At 39.8% G+C, this 14,750-nt stretch overlaps 1 protein-coding gene across 11 annotated transcripts in view; it reads left to right on the top strand.

The window, feature by feature from the left end:
• The window catches only part of LOC129726018 (talin-2), a 119,631-nt gene extending 105,600 nt beyond the window's left edge, over positions 1 to 14,031 (top strand). For 8 of the 11 annotated variants that reach the window (XM_055682548.1, XM_055682551.1, XM_055682550.1 and 5 more), the window contains 4 exons: positions 37 to 227; positions 8,811 to 9,455; positions 9,972 to 11,155; positions 12,165 to 14,031. In XM_055682548.1, coding sequence (XP_055538523.1) covers positions 37 to 227; positions 8,811 to 9,455; positions 9,972 to 11,155; positions 12,165 to 12,627 — 2,483 coding nt within the window. In that variant the 3' untranslated portion in view covers positions 12,628 to 14,031. Of the gene's footprint in view, positions 1 to 36; positions 228 to 8,810; positions 9,456 to 9,971; positions 11,156 to 12,164 lie in introns of those variants that run through there. The other 3 variants (XM_055682556.1, XM_055682555.1, XM_055682558.1) reach the window with 3 other exon arrangements.
• Positions 14,032 to 14,750: the final 719 nt, after the last annotated feature.

Below are 14,750 nucleotides of genomic sequence, written 5' to 3'. Positions count from 1 at the left end.
CATTTGAGGTTATGTTTGACTCTGTGTACATTGCAGTACAACTGGCGGAAGCAGTTAAGCACGGCGCCGCTTCCCTCGGCTCCAATCAGCCCGACTCGCAAGTGATGGTGATGAACGCGGTGAAAGATGTCGCTGCAGCACTCGGTGAGCTAATAAACGCTACTAAGCTTGCATCCGGTAAACCCATTAACGACCCGGCTATGAATGATTTGAAAGATAGCGCTAAGGTATGTTGTTTTTTGTATTCGTTTTATGTCCTCTCCTCTTGTTTTCTGCTCCGATTCCACCTCTCTTTCCACATGATCCAAGCATAAAATTCCGACTAAATTCTTCCAACAACAACAACAAAACAGCTAGTTTAATCCGCTCTTGAATCTGTCACTTAACCCTTGTAATGAAAACTTATTTACTCCAAATCGTTGTTGGGAACTGACAGTTCCACTGTTGTGATTAATCAATTTCGTTCTAATACTTGGTGGCCTAAATCTTAATTTCTTCCTGGTTCATAACCGCAAGTACAAGTGTCTCCGATTTACTTGGCTTTTATTGATCGAAAATTAATCGCAAAGCAATAACAAACAAACTAGAATACGACTACGATAGTTCAGAAATAACCAGCAAAACCAAATTCGCTAACGCTTTCCTGCCCGCTTGGTACTGCAATAATTGGCTACAAAACCGCTGAAGTACTAGAACAACATGTAGAACAATGACAATGATAACGGCGCTTTCCTCCCTCACCGGGTTTGTTGTGACCGATTGATTGATTCAAGATTGTGATTAAACACGCTAATTTCACTTTAGATCAAACAAGAGAGAACAATTAATCGATAATTTGCCGCACACACAATTTGCCTACCATTTATTTATAAATTTAGTGTTCGCCTCCACAACATTTCTCCCGTCCAACTCGGCTGGTGGGGAGAAATTTTAGCCAGACGTTTTACGTGTCCACCAATTTAGTTTTTCCCCACTTTCCCCTTTGAATCAAACTTGCCAGAAGAGTGTCACAGAGCAAAGTACTTTAGATATGGCAGGTGAATGTAAACAAATCGAGAAGAAAACAGCCGTTTTCAGCCAGCCACTTGTTCTCGGATCAACAATCAACTTTTTTTAGTGAAAGAGCATGCACAGCATTGGGTAATTGGCTAATTGTTGCACAGTGCATGTTTGCTCGGTCGGTGTTAATTTGCTTGCGCGATCGTCGTTGTTTTATTTTTTCTTCATTTGCGGGTGACGTAGAGTCGAAATATCCAAAACAAAATAATTGCGCCAGTGCATGCTGTACAAACTGAAGAGTTCGCTGAATTTGAAGCACAATTTCAATTATATCTCTATATTTTATGCTAACAAAATTGTATCCATTTGTAATCGTTTAGATCTAACCGCATCCCAATGTTGAAAGTAGTCGACAGCCCGTTCTATTATAATGAACCTGTTCGAGCCATGAGTTAGAGTACCGGGTACTAACCGAAGCGTTGCCTGCATATATAATGCCAACAGAGAAGGGGTCCAAAATGTTTCCACAACTTTGCTTAACTTACATTACGTTTCTTCGATCGAACAACGATCAATCTACGGTGCGGTCTATAGTCCTAACCGGTGGAATGCTTGATGGGTGCGTTGGATTTTCTCCTCTTATCCCCCCAATCAAAAACGATTCAAGACCTTGCAGCTGGTTTCATACCACCACTTGTAATCTCTCCTTATTCTTTCACAGATGATTAGTGCACTTTGTCTCTCCCAGGTATCCGAATACCGTGAGAGAAGACAATTTCCATCCACTTCATCCACTAGCGTTGTTAGAAAGTCGTAGAAGCGACCCATTTTTGGACCATCGTCTGTTGAGTCGTGTGTGCGTGTGTTTGAATGTCTTTTTGATTCGTGCTTTTCTCCTAAAAAAATTAAGTTGAAATCATACACGAATGATGCGCTCCTCTGTACGAAAGCTTAGTTTAGTCGATGGAAACTTTTGCACACACACAGAAAAACAAAAAAAAAAAAACAGAACAATTATTTCCGTGTTTCTATTCAGACGGCGTTACAGGATGCACTGGCGTATAAGGCGGGCACTGCCTGGTGGCTGTCCGATCAGGAAGAGGAATTTTTACGGGTCCTCGCCACGGCACCGACACTATTCGACGGCATTTTCTGACTGCGAGTGATTTTTTGATTGTTTTTACCTTAAACCTAGGTGCCATATCTAAGCGCGAATTTTTAATAATCGCCAGGAAAGAAAACAAAACCCCCATATCACACTAGCGTAGCCTTACTATTTGATGTTTCATGTTTATTTTACTTATCTTATTATTATCGATTATTCCATTGAATGTCTAGCGTCTCGATTTAGTAGTATCAAATGTGTTTATCAAATCCCCAGTATTGTGATTCCACACTAAACGAGCTGCTTTTCAATAAACAAGAAATTGGAAGCTTTGTATCACGCGTTTCGTTTGACACCCACTTTTTTGCACTGGCCTCGTTAATGTTTGAGCTCATTATCCTATCTGCCTATTGACCCCCAACCTCCCACACTCGCCTTGAGAATAGCACCGTTAACACTGTTGCCCAACAAAGCCTAGTACTACGTACATGTGATTCGGGACACGAATCGATCGATCGCGATTAGCGTAGACCGCGATTTAGTAAGATAAACGGCGAACGTGTAGGTAAACTATTGATTAATTGTTTTGTATATCTGTTTCTGTTGCTATACTTGACTGTAGAATATTGGGCGGGATTTTGATCGGAAAGAGGGACCAAAGAAATGGTTGGTGGATGCTGTGCGGATTATGTTCATGAATAATGTTGATTTATTTAAATCTAAACCTATCTACTGGTGATTGTGATTTTTCGTCAGGCGAGAGAGACTTTGTCAACCTTCGCTTTCGATTGAAAATCTGCTGTTTTCTTTTCGAGCAGCTGTGAAAATCAATGCAAGAGCATACGAGTATTTTACACCTAAGTCACTACTCCAATGCTCTTACATTGATTTTGATAGCTGCAGTCTTCGAAAAGGAAACAAATGATTTTCAATTGTTTTCAATTGAAAGGAAAGACTAACAGCGACCATATTGTATGACGATTTTAGATTGAAAATGACTGAACGATGCTTCTAACAATGATAACTCATAAAATGTTATATTATTCACTGGTGAAAATGTTAGATTTTCTACGGCGTCATATTATTTGCTGTGATTAATTGACAAGTACCGAAAACAAAACTCGAAATGCTCACATGCAGAAATTATACTGTCTTCTCTTTATGTGATTGTTTGGTGAGTTTTTTTTAAACTTTTCTACTAAGGTGAATGACCACCGGTTAAAACCTCAATACATAAAATAAATAAATAATAACTTTTCTAATTAAACAAAGCAGACTAATCAAATGATTAAGCAAAAAATTTAGAGTAACATGACGTTTTAGCACAACTTGGAAAAAAGTAGGAGGTTGTATCCAGAACACGACTCCATAACTGACGCACACTATTAACAAATGCATTGTTGAGAGTGTTTCATTAATGAGTCATAAAATCTATTATTGCTTGATCAAATCAAGAAACTCTAATGCAACACTTCGCATGCAACACTTCAAAGTAATATTGCTCTACTAGTAGTAAGAAACAATTTGCACGCTTTTTGCCGTGCAGGAGTACGAAATATATGTCTGTGATAGCTTGAAATATATCGAAAAAATGGTTAACCTTCAATTTTTTGTTCCGTTGCCCTAAGAAGGACAATTTGCTGTTTAAAATTGGATATAATGCTTATCGCAACCTTTGTGCTGCCCCGACAGTGGATGAATAAGGCACTCTAACAACACACACTCAGGGGCTGTTGAGATATGTGAACAACCGGTGAGGGATTTGTTTAAGCCGAAAGCAAATTCGGAAAGCCAGCTGATACTGGCGCAATCTGCTACTGCTACTGCCACAAACTGTTACGCTACTGCGTCGCGAATCGTCGATGCGTCTCACCTTCCGCCAAAAGACTGGAACTAGTTTGGGCAAAAGCACTCTTCAATAGCCTTAGAGTGCTTCATAATAGGCTCCGGTAACACATTCTCTCATCTTCACTAAACGAAAGATTTAATACTCACATTTAATTTTTGTAACCAGCGGTAAAAGACCGCCAGTGCTCTCATACACGCAACTACCCGTATCGTGTTGCGGCTTGGAACGACAGCGATTTCTTTTGCTCCCTGTTGCGTATTGCAGTTGAGAGACGACAAAATTCTGTTCACGATGATTGGTGAATCGAGTTAAAATTATTGCTGTAAAGTCGAATTACCCTCCTTTTTAAGGTGTTCTAACATTCTAAATGAAGTGTGATATTTTCGTTCAAGCGAGCTGTTGGAGGGCTATCGGCTTCGCATATTCGCACATAAAAATACGATATCACTGATTGAACAGAATAAGTAAGCATTTGTGTTTAAAGTCTAGCGCTTGAGACCTTTCGAAAAAATGATTACTCTTCAATTACTTGTTCAGTCACTTTTAGAAGCGCAGTTTGCTGCTCAAAACCGGATAAGCTGATTGCAACAAGTCCCGACATTGAAAAAGCTGGTTTCACATTTTATTTTCAAAAATTAAACGGCCACGGCAGATTTTGGTTGCCAGGAACAGCACAGAATGCTTGCTCGTGTTGTTGCCAAAATAAGGCAATGCCTTATCGCGAGGAAGAAGACCGAAACCCTCAACCGGCTGCTACCGTGCCACTGCTTAGATGTGTGATCAACCGGCAAGCGGTTTGTTTAAGCCGAAGGCAAATTTGGAAAACCCAAAGAGTGGATTCCCAGCCGACTAAGAATACTTTTCTGTTGACCTTTTTAGGGAAAGCCAATAAGTGACCAAATAAAAGACGTAATCATCGTTTCAACACGACCTGACAGCTTTCAATAAAACAATAGTTTGCACAATCAAACAGTAATTTTCTGATTTGGGCGAATACGTGTATAATTTTCCAATCGATTGTTACAAAAGTGAAGGAACCCGGTTGAAAACAAACCGACTTATAGGTATTTGAAAGTGGACAAATTTCGTTCCCTTTCCAATCAAAGATTTTTAATTTACACCCCTATGTTATGTTATTCTAATCACTCTCCCACGGAAAACAAGGTGTCTAGTATCAGCTGTTTTTTCGACGAGGGATTGTCGAGAAAATATACTTTTCCAGATTACGCAACAGAGAGCTGCTTCGAATGTCTGTCTATCTGTGGGAGAGTATCTTATAACTATACCTGGTTCTATGAAGAAGGCTGCTGCACGATTGAGCTGAAATTCTAATAGGGACGGCCCTAAGAAGATAAAACTTCTGACACTTATCGTTAAACGAAATTCGGAAAGTCGATTTCCATTGGCACCAATGACATTTATACCATGCGATAAACAACCATTCGAATGTTGTTCTCGAATTGACCATTTACTGAACTGTGTAACGGTTTACTTAAAGCAAATTTGCATATTCTATTTGGGGTATCAATTCAATTCAATTGGTCACGTGCCGATAGCAAGTACAACGCTGAAAGACGATGCACGACAAACTTGAAGTCCCTAAGCAGAACCACAAGTCAGTCGAAGAAAGTAATGCTCTAGCTCTTATGCCTAAAGTGTAAGAGCTAACATCTAGCGCGTTACGCAGCCAATATTCCGAGGGATAGCAGCTGAATTAGCTTTCACACTTCAGGTATAAGAGCTAGAGCATTGCACTATTCGACAAACTTGTAGCACTACTTAGATACTGCGAGCCTGTCATTCATCGCTTCTCAAAACTGTAGTATTGGAACGATCCATCGGCGCGCGGCGTTAAAACATCCAAAAATTAAATATGCAACCTTGGTTTAAACAGCACGCGCGTTGCACGGTAAGCGGTACCGCTAAAGATAGTAAGAAAACACTTCATCTTTAACGTTGTTCTCTCCTATTCTCTTTCTTCAATATTTTACCGTACTCATATCTCAACTAAAAAGCAACCTGTATTGAGAGTGAGTGATGTGAGTGTCAAATAATTTATTTTTGACGTAGGACTACATCTTTGTTTTTTATACTAGATTACATTTTGTGAATTGAAAATTAATCTGGCAAATGTTGCGTCGGATTTCAAACGATTATAGCAAGCAAACGACTTAATTCATGTTAGTCATTCATAAGTCGGTGGATAGATAAAATGTGTAACAATTGTTTGATATAATGTTTAACATTGTTGCTGAACTGCTTAATGGTGAAAAAAGGTGAGAAGTTCCAAGGTCAAGCTTTCCCATACATTTCCTTCGCTATTGGCTTGCTTCTCGAGCACGGATAACAATAACATGGACGGAATAAATTCCACTGCCTACACATTTTGACTCAACAAAGTGTTTTGGTTTGTTTGTCTCTCTCTAAGCTGCGTGGTCACGCCCTAATGGCAAAAATCTACGCTGAACTCGATACAAAAGACTGCGTGTAGAAAATTCAGCTTCAGTCTAGTTTGTCACAAAATAGCGAGTGGAGTATAGCTGTTAGAGGTACGCGACATTGAGAAACGAGAGCTGCATACGAGTCATCTTCCAGGCACTGCGGATTATGTTACCTTTATTTTGCATACGGTAGCAACAGTTACCATCGAGAGCAAACTTTATTATGCGCAGTCAAGCAATATATTCAATGCTACCGATGGTGCGATCATCAGTGTTCTGTAGAACAAATTTCTAACTGAAGATTATGAAATCGGTTCTTTTCAGAACTTTGTCGATGCTTGAGGACAAGAGTTATGAGAATTTTCGCAACGACTACTAGTGTAAAATTTTCATGTATTCATGCATCGTTAGTTTTACAATAACGACCATCAAATATGAACGGTAGTGTTGCCTATGAACAGTTTATCGCAGCATATAATATATACATTTAGTCCTACGTCACCATTTCATACAACCTCTAGGGTTATATACCTTGTAGTATTTTTTTAAATTTCGTTTTCCTACATGATAGTCATTGAGTTAGGTTACTTTCTTTCCAATATTCTGAAAATTCACATTTTCATGAAGCGCCCTAATCCAAAACACGAATTACATGGGATTACTTAAAATACGGTCGCCAACGCGTCAAGCGTTTTGGTGATGGCTAGGGGCGCCATAATGCACAGGAATGGTTGAAAATCTATAATCTACTGCAGCTATTTCTAGCTTTGGGGTAGTATTTTTTTTCGTTTTTGTCGACCAATTTTATTATTCATCAAATTTTGCAGTTATATGATTATGTCAGTGCGAATATCGTACGTGGTTCAATCATTCTCATGTCTTCCACCAATTAACGTCAGCACGGACAGAACTTTTTTCCAGTCGCATATCGGCAATATGAAACACGCAACAGTTGCACTCTTGGTATCTGCTTCCATCCGACACAAGAACAATTTCATTGTCTTTCGTGTGCATATGAGAGCACGGCTTTATACCAACACAAAATTAGTTCATTTTTCGTACATTCGTATTGAGAAACTGGGCAATCTGTACGAAGCTGTTTAGAAGCTAGTTAGAAAATAGATATAAAATAATCGTCAAAAACAACAAACGTGCTCGTGATAGGATAGCCGCTGCTTTTCCAATTGATTTTTACTTACTTTTTTCGCTGGTTTACAATTTAAAAAATTATTATACCAATTATTATGCCAACTCCACCAATCGATTATGAGATTATATACTTATGAGGTTTTCAAAGAATCGAAAAAAAATTATTGCAAATTCTTGAGAACATTTTCACAAATATTCACGAGGATCCTAACAATAAAAAGAAAGTTAGAGCGATTTGAAACGCGCCTCGTCACGGTGCATAAGCTAAACTTTGAACTTTATCCGCGTTTATCTCGGAATGGTGTTTCTCGAAAAACGGCTTTGCCGTGTTCACGATTGAGGCAGAACTTTTTTTGTTGTTGATTCATAGAGCTTTGCTCTTTTTTCCGTTTACAGTAAGACCTTTCCCACGTTTCAAGCAACAGTCTGGATGAGCAATTATAACCAAAATATTCAATTAAAAAACGAACACTTAAATTGTAGTCTTCGGATGTTTATATGAGAATGCATCTGTTTCTCAAGAACGAAAAATACTTCTGGAACATTTTTTCCCTTTGATATTATACCTAAAGTGAGTTTCTACTCTACCAAAATGCTTCACTGCTGGAATCTCCCTCTCGCTCGAGCACGAACACTCCACACGAACCATCACCAAGGCAACGAGAGAAAGAGTAAATTACATTCGGCGAGCCAAATGAAGCCACATTTTCAAATCAAATTTTCACTCACAAACTAGCGTGTTTTGAACGAACTTCACATATTTTACACACGATACCTCCGCGCCTACATGAATTTATAAAATTATTAACACTAAAAACCTTGGAGAAATCACTAATTATTCGAACGTTCGGGAAGTACGTTGCAGCCATTCAGTACTTTGCTGCCAGTTGTCATGATTACAAGTAAATAATAAATACAAAAGATCTCGGAATTGACTTTGCACTGGTTTGTAATCTTAGACATGAAAATTAGGAATAGTTCCAAATTTGTTCTCCACTCTTCTGACGTTTGAATTTGATTTTTAAATCCTTGATGGATTCTAAATATTAAAATGTTATCAGTATTGATTAAAATGATTGTAAATATTGATTTTTCGACCGGAAAAATGAACAATTCTCTCGCACTAAATCCACGTTTGGTTTTCTCTTCCGATCAACCTCGCGCCTCTTGCCAACCCTCTCCAACACATGACTGCTTTTCACTAATATTTTCTTTTTTTTTCTCCCATTTTTCTTGTGACCTCCTTTTCCCACAAAACAAAAAACAGGTCATGGTGATGAACGTCACCTCGTTGCTGAAAACTGTTAAAGCCGTCGAAGATGAACACACGCGGGGTACCCGCGCAATGGAAGCTACCGTCGATGCCATTTCCCAGGAGATCCGTTCGATGCAGTACGCGCCGGATATGCACCGGGCCAGCATGCAGCAGCTGTCCAGACCGGAGGATTTGATCATGGTGACGAAGCACGTGACGGCCGCGACGGCTAAGGCCGTTTCGGCCGGAGCTTCGAACCTGCAGGCTGATATCGCTGCTGCTGCTAATTTGGGTCGTAAAACCATTTCCGACATGCTGGTGGTGTGCAAATCCGTCGCTTGGTCCTGCGCTGAAACACAAGAGCTTCGCCAGCGAACGCTGGATGCCGGTTCAGCGGTGGCCATCGCCTACCGGGATCTGCTGGAGGGAATCCTCAACCATTGCAGTGCCGACGAACGAATGCAACTTTCTCGAAGGGTGGCGAAGTGTGTGACCGATTTGGTCGGCATGGCACAGTTGCTGAAGGGTTCCGACTGGGTGGATCCCGATGATCCGACAGTGATTGCGGAGAACGAGCTGCTCGGTGCGGCTGCTTCTATCGAAGCGGCCGCCAAAAAGTTGGCCAGCTTGCGACCTCGTCGACAGACTGAAGTGAAGGTAAGTTCTTCTTTTTTAGTACAATTTTTTATTCGATTTTAAAGAAGTGATAGTGTAGTAGCAAATAAAAATGGTGGTTGGGTAGTAAATCATAGCAAGTTCACTTTTCTCCTTCTCGGACTATTCTGTAACCTTTCCTGGTGGAGGGTGATTCCGGTAAGATATGTTTGATATTCTTGGTTGTTAAATTTCATATTATCACCCAGGAATCAAACATATTATTACTGTGATCATCGTTGATCTTCATAAAGTGCAAGTGTAAATAACCGATGGTAAAATTTGACGATGTATTTAACAAATGTTTCGAAATTTTTGTTTCCAAAGTTTCTTTGTTTTTGGTTCTGGTTTCATTTTGTTATGTTGATTTTATTTGCACGTTTTCTGGACTAGAAAACGTTTGGTTCAGTTTGAACCGAAAACCTTTGGGTATAGTTTCTAAATCATTTTAATTTTACTTTTTATGTAGAACAAAGTAAATACCGATACTAAAGCGTTGTTTCTTTTTCACCCCACCAGGAAGCTGATGAAAGTCTTAACTTTGATGAAATGATTCTGGAAGCCGCCAAGGGAATCATGGCAGCCTCATCGGCGCTGGTCCGAGCAGCTAATGCGGCCCAACGAGAGTTGGTGGATCAGGGTAAAGTGGCCCGCCGTCCGCTCACCTCGTCAGATGATGGCCAATGGTCAGAGGGGTTGATTTCTGCTGCCCGTTTGGTTGCTGCCGCTACCCATAGCCTTGTGGAAGCTGCCCAGCACTTGGTGCAAGGAACCGGAACCGAGGAGATGTTGATTTCAACCGCAAAGCAAGTGGCCAGTTCGACTGCTCAGCTCCTTATTGCCTGCAAGGTGAAGTCTGATCCGAACTCGGAAACCGGAAGAAGACTGCAAGCTGCGGGTAATGCTGTTATCAAGTCGACAGATAAATTAGTACAAGCTGCCCAACAAGCCATCGAAGGTGAAGAAGAACACACTCTGAAGCTCAATCGGAACATGGTTGATGGAATGGCTCAGGAAATTAACGCTCGATCGGAGATTCTAATGCGTGAGCGACAACTGGAGGAAGCGAAGAACAAATTGATTGCCATTCGTCATGCCAAGTACCGTCAGAAGCTGGCCGGTGGATTCACTACCGACAGTAGCGACGAAGGAGGTATTCAGCCTCCGACATTTACCGGTTATCAAACCGTTTCCCCAAAGCCACATACCTTGCCCAAGCCCGGTACTTATTCCCCGAGCACGATTCCCGGACCCGGACAAGCATCGGCCACCGGAACGTTCCCACGTCAGCAACAAACTCAGCAGCACCAATCCAGCACCGTAACGAACAGCTCTACCTTCCAAAGATCCCCGCTACTGACGGCCAACGCCGTCCCGAAGCCGTACCAATCGGATGCAATCAAGTCACCAACGGCACTGGTTTCACCATCCATTCTGAATCGATCGTACGAAACGACCAGAGTAGAGAACTCGAATCTAAATGCCAGTAAATTCAACCGAGTGCAGTTCGATGCCGCCGTGCAGGACTTGCACAACAAGGTTCAACCTTTGAGTACTTTCCGGGCGTCACCAAGTCCACAGCATCATCAACAGCCGCAACAGCAACAACAAGCGAATTACGGAAAAGTTTCATCCAGCAGCACAACTGTCACCACCAGTAATGGAAACGCAGCCCCACAGAACTACGAAGGATTTACGACGAGGTAAATTGACGCTTTTCATTACGTCACGCCAATCATAGCCAGTGTACGAAGTAATTTGTAAATTAGTAACCGTACATGCACTTAGCTGGGAATGGTTTTTGTAATCGAGATTTACTGAGCTAATATTTGGAGGGAAATAATGCGTAGCATGCACTACTACTGTTTGCAGGTTAAATGTAGCTCAATTTTTTCATAATTAGCTAACAAAACGGTTCATGAAGTTTGGTAACTGGAGTTTTGTTTTTTACTATTGTACAGAACTGAAGAGTCTAAAAGTTACGTGAAGTCTTGAGTATTAATAAAAACATTACCGGAAAACTTCGAAAGAAATGAATTTCCGTTACGAATTAGAGCTCGTGCATCGTTTTAAATGACAGAAAAAGCTTGTAATAACAATTTTTTCATTTTATTATTTTGTTCCTAAATTTGTTGGCTTTTATAATGTTCAGCGTAGCCATCAGAGATTTGAATGTCCAAGTCAAACAGCAACATATTTTTTACTTATTCGAGCAAAAAAATTCGAGCACAGACAAAAGCTTTGGCGAAATATTTCAAAGTGGAAATATTTCACATGCTTTACTGAAGGCGTCTGTAAAATATTTATAATTATTCTTTTGGTCCAAAATGGCTTTATATTATTCCAGATATTCTCACATAAAAGATGCAAACAAAGTTATTAGGTAAACATTGTTTGTTAGATATATTTTTCTCTTCAAAATATTCGATTCGATTCAATATACCTGCAAAAACCCTTTATTAGCCTAGAAGCTCATGAGCAGTTTCGCTTCAGCAAAAAACATTACAATTTACACCATGTGTTACAATTCCGCACCCAACAAGTAGTTAACATTATGTACTTTCGGTTTCTTTCAAAAAAACTGCATTAAACCTGTGCGACAGTCAATAATCATCACCTAAAACACCCCATCGTATATTGCTAATACAGCCTTCTCATCGTTATATAACCATTTTTTGTTCTATTTTTTCAAATTTTCTGCGGCACCACCAGATACGAAACCCGTGTCTTTCCAGCTACCAATACTAATCCAGCCCCTAATACCCTAATCAATGTCGAGCAGCAGTTCGCTAAACTAAACCTAGAGAACCATCAGCAACAGCAACAGCAGCAGCATTCACCCTTGCACCAGCAGCAGCAGCAGCATCTTCTACAGCAACAGTATCAGCAATTTAGTAGCAGCAGCGGTAGCACCCTCAGTAACCACCATCAGCAATATCGCACCAGCCCACTAAATAGCATCGCACCCATTAGTGGCAGTAGTCCTAACCACCTGCAAGTAGTAACAAGTAGTAACAACAACGGTACACTTAATCTTCTTGACAGCAGCAGTAGCAAAATGGAACAGCGAATTTCCTCCCAGCAGCAACAGCAGCAGGTCATCACCAAAAAGGTCCACATGACCTCGTCATCGACGATGAAATCCACGACCAGCAGTTCCAGCGGGTGGAAGTAAACTATTCTGGTCCGGAACCAGCCGAAAGCAAACCGGTAAATTGTTGTATCTTTTTTAGTGGTGAATATTGTTATTTGTATAGTCAAGCGCGACCGAAGAAGCCCTAAAACGGGAAATTAACTCCCACATGTGCCTGTTTTTATTGTCGGACTAATCGATGTTGTACTAAGTAGCGAGAAAAAGGGAGAAAGCCGAAATGGTGTTAATCGATAGCTTCCATTGCGTTTAGAAATGTTGTTAACAACTGTGTAGAAAAAATTGTATGTTTGGGAAAATTAAACGCAAACACTAAACATGGGTCTGCCAGCAGACTCGTTATTCACTTATACGAGCCTAGAACTTAAGCGATCCGCCCACCCCTCAGTGGGTAATGCGGCTTATTAGTAGTGCCTCCAAGAAAGAAAACTAAGCAATTGTCTTCTATTAAATTGTTATTATCGCGGAATTGTTTTGTTTTCGTCTTTGAAACAAACAAAATCACAAAGTGCCACCCACAGACACACACTCACACCTTTGAAGATGTCAGTTTTGAAATTTTACTAGAGAATTATAAATTTTTTTACGCAACTAAAATAAGTCTACCTTAACTGCAGAATGGTTTTCAATGCTAACGTGCCTCTTTGGAAATGTTAAAATTTTCATTAAAAAATAAAAGTATACCGATACAAAAAAATTATATACAAACGACATCTTTTTCACCGTTTGCCTTTTCACATAAAATCTAGCGACGAAAGTTTAGACAAAAAAATACGATTGCCAATATTAACTGTGTGCCATTTTTTGTCTAAGAAGTGTTTTTACTTAAATTTAAAAAAAAATACACGCACATATTTTTGAAGTACGTTTATATAAAGCATTTGCATATTCTGCAATATCTGTTCATTACAATCCGTGGCAAATAAAACAGCACTTAAGAAAATAAAAAGCGAACGCTTTTCTTAGTTTTGAAGAGCCAAATTAGACCGCGTGTTTTTTGTATAGTGTAATAAAGTCAACCCCGCGTCTCAAGCGTAAGCGGTAGTAAATAACGGAAAGTAATATTTTATATATACACATTAATAACTGATGATTTTTATTTCTCTACGCAACAGCAAACAATAATCAAGCCAACACTAGTAATAGCATGAAGATATTAACGCAACAAGTAACGAATAGAACGTGAATGAGTATTGTTTTTATCCTTCGTCTTCTACTTCTTCCTCTAATTAATGATTGTATTTTAACGAAACGATAAACACAAAGCAGAAGTAACGTAGAACTACTATTTTTCAACCGTTCGAAAATAAAAACAAAATAATTCGAGGGTTCAAACTAAGCGCTAGTTGATATAGCAAACGATGTAAAACAGCAGTATAATGAAAAACGAGTAAATTTTAACCAATAAAGCGCTTTAATATAATTATTGCCGACTGGGTCTTGCTTGAAGGTGCAGGTGAAATATCACGATTTCCCTTTGATTTCAAATTTTAAATGCATTACATAACAAATATTGGGGAAGGTCTGCCTAGGGTTTTTTGCGACGGCGTTTAACCATCTCTTTGCTTGCGGTGATGTCCTTTCCGTCACCTAGAGCCTTTTTGATGACCTTCCTCGCAATTTTTTTTTTAAATAGTTTATTTGACACGGCACGATACAATTTATGTTTAACTGTGCCAAGTACATTTTTTTTAAATTCTAAATTAGCAGGGAAAAGAGGGAGGCCTTTTCTTTATTCTCGCGGCCGACTACGAGCTAGTGGGGATTTAAGGTGAGAGGAGGGGAGTTACAATTTTGATTTTAACTGTATTGAGTTATACGATTTATTTATTTGTACATGGCTAAGCAGTGATGTTTTATTTGAGCAGTTTGGACTGAGGTGTCTGCGTGAACATAAAGATGCCGAGTCTTCGTTTGAGTGTCTCCAGCTTAGTGTATCATCTTCTTTCAGCGTGTAGCGGGAATGATTATCTAACAAATAGATAGAAGAGTTTCATATTTTAATACCAGCGTGTTTTATGAACACGTATAGCTGTATCATGTACTGGAGATCACCGCTTCCCAGAAGGTCTCTAACGGGTACGTTCGGTTGTTTTCCTCGGGCCCGAAGGGAATCTATAAGCTCAGACCTAACACCACAGTATTCG

The sequence above is a fragment of the Wyeomyia smithii genome, chromosome 2, assembly GCF_029784165.1.
Source record: "Wyeomyia smithii strain HCP4-BCI-WySm-NY-G18 chromosome 2, ASM2978416v1, whole genome shotgun sequence".
Taxonomy (NCBI): Eukaryota; Metazoa; Arthropoda; class Insecta; order Diptera; family Culicidae; genus Wyeomyia; species Wyeomyia smithii.
This window is presented reverse-complemented; position numbering and strand designations above follow the sequence as displayed.